Raw genomic sequence first — 6,828 nt, forward strand, 5'->3', positions numbered from 1 at the left:
CTGGTTTACCGGGGACTGAGATCACATGACCATGGTCAAAGCACTATCGATTCACCGGTGTCTCGCCATGTATTTGGAGGAATGTGAGGGGGAGGGGGTCACTAAAAAAATTGAAAACTTCAAAATGTGGAGAGGAAGAAGGGGGCGGGGTTACTCAATTTTTTTGTGCGAAATAAATTGAAACACATCTCAGATTGCACCATTGCACACATCCATTTCTCAAAATTTTCAATGCGAGAGGGGGCACCCCCTCTCGTGCTCTCCCCCTTGGGTCTTCTAACAGTTTTATTGGTAAAAGACAAATTGAAAATACCTCTCGGATTGCACTACACTGCACCGTGGCGCACATCAATTTCTCAAAATTTTCACAGGATCTAGGACAAAACTGAACTGAACTGAACTGAACTGAACTGAACTGAACTGTTGTGAATTCTCCTTTGTTATCACAGAAACATGTTCTAATTTACCTCAGTTCAATGAAAATAAACTGAAACTCCTCTCAGATTGCACCATTAAACCATATCAATTTCTCAAAATTTTCAATACGAGAGGGGGAACCCCCTCTCGTGCTCTACCCCTTGGGGTATTCAACAGTTTCCCTTAGTAAAAAATTAAAAAAACACCTCTCAGATTGCACCAGACTGCACCATTGCACACATCAATATCTTAAAAATTTCCATGCAAGATAGGGGAAAGCCCCTTTGACACTTTCCCCTAAGCCTCTCGCGTGTTCTCCCCCTGTACTTTCAAATTCTGCCCGGTCAGATATCCTAGTGAAAACCCTGTCATAATATCCATCCAAATTAAACAATATACTATATGGTTAGATACTGCGTGAGCTTTTATATCTTTATTTTATTGTGACTTTGAATTTCATTTTGATGGGTTCACCTTTTTTGAACCATCATGAGATAACTGATGATAGTCTAGCAGGGTACATCAGGATGTCAAAGCGGCTGGTGGTTCATATTATATTTTTGATTATCTGTAATACGTTTTTTATGAGACGTACTGCTTTTTAATTTTCTTAAGTACATAAATAATTTTATGTATGCATGGCTTTTTTTTGTCTGATTCTTTTGCAATGATTTTCTGTGTGTGGTTCACATTTCAATTTTTTGTAATATTTTTTCCGAGTGGTAGTAGTGGTTTTTAGTGATTTTCTTGTGATTTTTGTATACGTATCACTGTATAACATATTTTTCTTTTTTGTAAAATCAGCACTCATTGCACCTTTTACGCGAACTATTATACGTGTATGTATGTCGATATGCATGGATGTATGACTTTTTCAAATCGTTGACAATTGTTTATTTCCGAATTACGCTTTAAAGAATTTCTCAAGTTAAATGGAGTATTAAATGACATTTCTATCTTTTGGTTTTTAATTATACTTTCCTTACTTATTTCCTTCCTTAATGACACGAATTTTTATTTCAATCGAGAAAGACAGTTTGTTTTTGCACTGAATGGATAAATATTTATGAAACATTTGGCGCGCCGTAGTCCTGGTATCTAGTATTTCCCGTTCTCTATCTTTATTAGATTGTAATGCCCATCAATTGTATCTATATTATTCAGACTGTGCATTACTTACAAAATCAATGTTGACGTTGGAATTTGAAATTAAATGTGACTATCTACACGTATTGGTCTGCTGGTGCCGAAGCACAAACCCAAAATTTCGGCCCCACAATGGTTCTCGGTGGTTTCTGTATCTTCAAAGCCTACTAAATCAGGATCTGCATGATGCCACCCTGGCACCCTTGGGCATTTAATATATTCAAGATGGCCGCCAAAACATGTAATATCTCAGCTCTATGTACAGGCTGACTTGACAAGGCAAGTAACTGCAAATTCAATTGAGATTAAAATAGAAGAGAGAAAATATTAACTTTATAATGCAGCACAGATAATTTATAATAGTTAAGGGGTGGGGACACTTATTTGCAATCGTGTACAAGGAGGTTCATTTTTAAACAGGCAATCTAGGTCATGTTTTTCATGCATGCAATTTATGGCAAGTACAGGTTGGGTCTCCTCATAATTCTAACAAGGCTTTTGGTTTCGATACCATTGTACTGTCAGGCTCATATATGCATGGTAGTTGACAGCGTGCACGAGTATTTACGCCAAAACAACAAATTTTTAAAGTGTTGATCACCACTGTGCCCACCATCGGCTTCAATGGGCCTATAATTTGTCAATCTTTGGCCAAATCAACCATTTATTATCGTGTCGAACACAAGGGAAAGTCAGTCAATAGAGAGTAAGTAATTTGAAAATACAAACCATGGTATACCAGAGTTTGTTATAAATCACCGGCACTCAGCCACTCTTGACTATTGAGTGAGTTGACCCGGAGGTTTGACCGATAACCTTTCCTGTAGATTAAAAAATATCAGGTGGCAGGGACGTCGGAAAATTAGCACAAGGTATCTTAGTTGAAAGAAGTTATTTTATACATAACGTCAAAACTAACAAAACTGGAGTGTTATATTTTGTTCTGCACAGCAATGCAGCATGCACCAGAATGACAGTGGACTTCACTTACATTCAATGTCTTCGTGTAGCTCTGTTTCGAATGGAAATGTTTTTCCTTGGCTGTTATCTGTCCTAATGACTTGACACATATTATTCATATGTGTCTATTGATACCTCAGTTTGATAACATTTTTTTTAATTTTTGACTTGCCTGTGGGCACGGGCTCCATGACAATGGATTTTATTCTTGATTGCGTTTCAGCTCAAAACGTACGGTAACTACTTAAACATTATATCTCTAGGTACGTTTGATATATGATTATCGTTATTCAGAGTCCTGGCCGAGAAGAACACATGCAATATTACAAGAAACCCATGAAACAGAAATAAGCACGAAGTATCAATAGAGGGCGCGATTCCCGATCGCCCAACAGCATCCGCCGTTGAAATCGACCGAACTTGGGAGCTGGTTGAACCGCGGTGGGAAAGGTTGGCGCCAACATCATCCGGGTTCTGACATGAGGAAAATGTAGAAAGAAAAGGAAATTTCATCAGTTGCAGCCAAACAAAATATTTGTTGGTGTCTTTGACTTTTTTAACTAAAAATATTAAAAAATATGTCAACACTCTTGTTGTTGTTTTCAAGTTGATATCGTCGTTGCTGTTTTATCTTCGTGTTTGCCATTAAAGTAGCGATGATGTTACACATACCTATCCATAAGGCCGAGCTGATACCCCGTTTAAAGGTAAGAGTAAATAAAGAGATCACAAAAATAGATTACTCTTGGAATTTACTCACATCGTCTCTCGTCGACATACCGAAAGTAAACTCGATCGTGGACACGACGGAAGTAGACTCGATTGTGGACAAGACGGAAGTGGACTCAGTCGTAGACACGGTGGAAATAGTTTCGATAGTGGAAATAGACTCATTCATGGACACCAAGGAAGTAGAATTAATTGTCGACAGGCCAGAAGTAGACTGGCTCGTGGACACAACGGAAGTAGACTCGCTCGTGGACACAACGGAAGTAGGGTCGATTGTGGACACGACGGAAGTAGGGTCGATTGTGGACACGACGGACGTGGGCTCAGTCGTTGACACGGTGGAAGTAGATTCTATCGTAGGAATAGACTCAGTCGTGGACACCACGGAAGTAGGATCGATAGTGGACAGGGCGGAAGTAGACTGGATCGTGGACACGACAGAAGTAGGCGTGGACACAACGGAAGAAGACTTGATCGGATGAGTGTTTAAATTTTCACTCCTAATGTCACGTTCACCGACTGATGGCGAACTTTGGTCCATTTCTTCGATGCTCCTGAGCCTTGATTCCATTCCGGTCACGTTCTGAAATCAACAGATTGTGATTCGAAGTGCAGTGAGAAATAATGCCTGAGCAATTTTTGAACTCCGTGGCAAAATTCGGATTATCCGGACTACCATCCGGATTTGTCAACAAGACGTCGCAAATTACTAACATGCGAGCTGTATTGACAAGCTTAACGCTAAGCTATTTCAGCAAGACTTGGAGTAGAAAGCAAGAACAATCTTACAAAACAAACAACTGTACTGGAATACACATCAGAAATTACAGCTTATGCCGCTACAAAGTAACAAACCTTCATGAAAAACTTAATAACGCAAAGTAATCTCCTAACATACATACCTGCGATATTTCCTCCAGTCTGTCAAGTAGTCGCCCACAATGACGTCATCAAGTTGAAGAGTACCATTACGTCCAGGCTATATCGAAGAAAAATCATAAAAGTATGGTTAAGCACAATCTTTACTTTTGAGTTTCATGTTCATGTTTAGGGTTTGTTCGACTACCACCATAGTGTATTTAGCATGATGATTTGCCTGTCCAGAAAGTAGAGTGTATTATTGATATTCCCGAACCGGAGTGATTTTTTCTAAATACTTTTAACGCTAAAACATTTTGAGCAAAAACAGCATGGAGCAACAGTGACACATTTGAATGTTGGTCATTTAACGTGTCACGGATGATGAAGACAGGCAAATGAAAAACTAAATTTTCATATTTAGGGGTAGATAGGGTCAAGATCTTTCTCCGTTTTCCTACGCAAATTCGCCCTATCACAAAGGAATGGTTACGCCCTTGTTACTTGCACATGCGTAGTGCGCAGGTTTTTGTGTCAAATGTTTCAACAATTTATCGTATGGGGAGAGGTGCTTAAATCACTATTTCGTCATTTGATTTTCATACCCAACTTTCGTTTAGGGGAGGAGGAAAAAATTTGATGTCAAACACAAATAATTAATTTACCATGCATGTATCGGAACTATTCTCGGTGACCGTACCTACGATTTGATGTGATTGTCCCGCAAAGGAGCCTGGTAGTTTAGTTAAGTCATTTTCATCACTCCATGTAGAAATATCATTCTTTAAAAATGCATAGTAACAGAGTCAGGGCGACAACATTTTTCTGTTGTGATTCGATTCTTTTGTCAGGTTTTGATTTATCAACTTGAGTCTTTTCCCCTCCACCCCTACAAATAGTGTTGAAACCAAGATAAACCATCGTGATTTCTGGTGACGCATTTAAAATTTCAGTTTCCTTATTTTGCTTGCCATTGCAAATTGCATCACAAAAATGAAATCTCCCACAAATACGATTTGCAAGTGTCATGAGACCAACTTAACATCTCCAAATTAATTCTTGCCACTGCTAAAATTAAAATTGCAAAGGAATTGGAAAGCTTATACAGAATCAGATGGTATCATCAATAAGTCAAAACATCAACTTTCTTTCTTTCTTTCTTAAATTATTTATTTATTTATTTATTTATTTATTTATTTATTTATTTATTTATTTATTTATTTATTTATTTATTTATTTATTTGTTTATTTGTTATGATAATGATGACAGGTCTTGTTGCACCACACTGTCCTATGCTGAGATGCATTAATTACTCTCGCATTCCGTATTTAATGTGAAAGTAGACTCAAAGTTGAACATGATGATCGCGTGATCGTCACTGGAAAGCTGTGTTGAAGGATTTTTCAATTGTTATTAGTTCTTGCCTCTGCTAAATTAACAATTGCAAAAGAATTGGAAAGCTTATACCGAATCAGATGGTCTCCTCAATAAATCAAAACATCAACTTTCTTTCCTTCTTTTTTTCTTTCTTAATTATTTATTTATTTATTTATTTATTTATTTATTTATTTATGTATTTATTATTTAGGGAGCCGTCATTATTTATGGCCTGGGGGGGTCGGAGGAATCTGAGGGGGGTCACTCAAAAAATCGAAAGCTACAAGGGGGGTTGCTCAAAAGTGGAGAACAAGAAAGGGGGGCTACTCAATTTTGTTGACATGTATTGAAGCATTTAGTGGAGTTACGAATTAATACAACAATAATAGTAAAGATATGTATATTCATACCCGGTATTTGTGTACACACACACACACACACACACACACACACACACACACACACACATAATATATATATATATATATATATATATATATATATATATATATATATATATATATATATATATATATATATATATATATTATATATATAATATAAATCATAATACAGGTGGTTTCAAGTAGAAACTAAAATCTCATTACACTATGTGTTTCACGTTATTGTGATCTTCAGACGAGAATGATCAGCTATTCGACGTGGCAAGCCTTATGTTAGAGGCTAGTACTGAGTACATTTTTCAGTATTTCCTGATTAAAGATTGATATACTTGCCTGATCATTAATGAGAAACATCTGCTTTATATATTCTACATTGTATAGGTTACCGATAGGGGAAAAGTGTAAAGCAAGCTTATTCTGATGCTATAAAGTTTAAAACCAGTGGAATGCCTTGACAACAAACCCATCTTTTATTGCAGGAAAATAATATAAATATAAATGTGAATAAATGTATGTCTGTCGCTATTTTTTCGGTTTCAAAAATATAGTTGAAATCAGTGAACTGAAATATAAGTTTTGGAATACTGTCTGAATACTGAGTCTCCTTTGAGTTTTTTATACGAAAAAAATACTCCCCAAGTGCCACCAAATAACACCATTTTAACCTCTATTTTTCAAAAGCTCCAATGGCAGGAGGGGGGACACCCCCTCCTGACCTCCCCCCGCGACCGCTATTGCGGTCTCTTGTGGTGCTTTCGCACCACATCTTCCCCCTCTTGAAAAAAAATCCTACAGAATAACTGCATGTCACCAGAGCACTGGATACAGACCTGTACATCAGCCCCTGCCACAGCAATTGGAACCTCCTTCCGACAAAGACCTATACCACAGGGTTTAATCAGGGTCTGTACAGGGCCTGTCGCAGCAGCAATCCTT

The 6,828-nt window shown here is 37.5% G+C and overlaps 1 protein-coding gene across 1 annotated transcript; it reads left to right on the forward strand.

Annotated features, from left to right (window-relative positions):
• Nucleotides 1–3,179: 3,179 nt before the first annotated feature.
• On the forward strand, nt 3,180–3,734 carry LOC139126861 (uncharacterized). The gene has a single exon (XM_070692788.1). It carries the CDS (start codon nt 3,180–3,182, stop codon nt 3,732–3,734), a length of 555 nt encoding a protein of 184 aa, XP_070548889.1.
• The last annotated feature ends 3,094 nt before the right edge of the window (nt 3,735–6,828 follow it).

This window comes from Ptychodera flava, unplaced genomic scaffold (genome assembly GCF_041260155.1).
Source record: "Ptychodera flava strain L36383 unplaced genomic scaffold, AS_Pfla_20210202 Scaffold_141__1_contigs__length_120963_pilon, whole genome shotgun sequence".
Taxonomy (NCBI): Eukaryota; Metazoa; Hemichordata; class Enteropneusta; family Ptychoderidae; genus Ptychodera; species Ptychodera flava.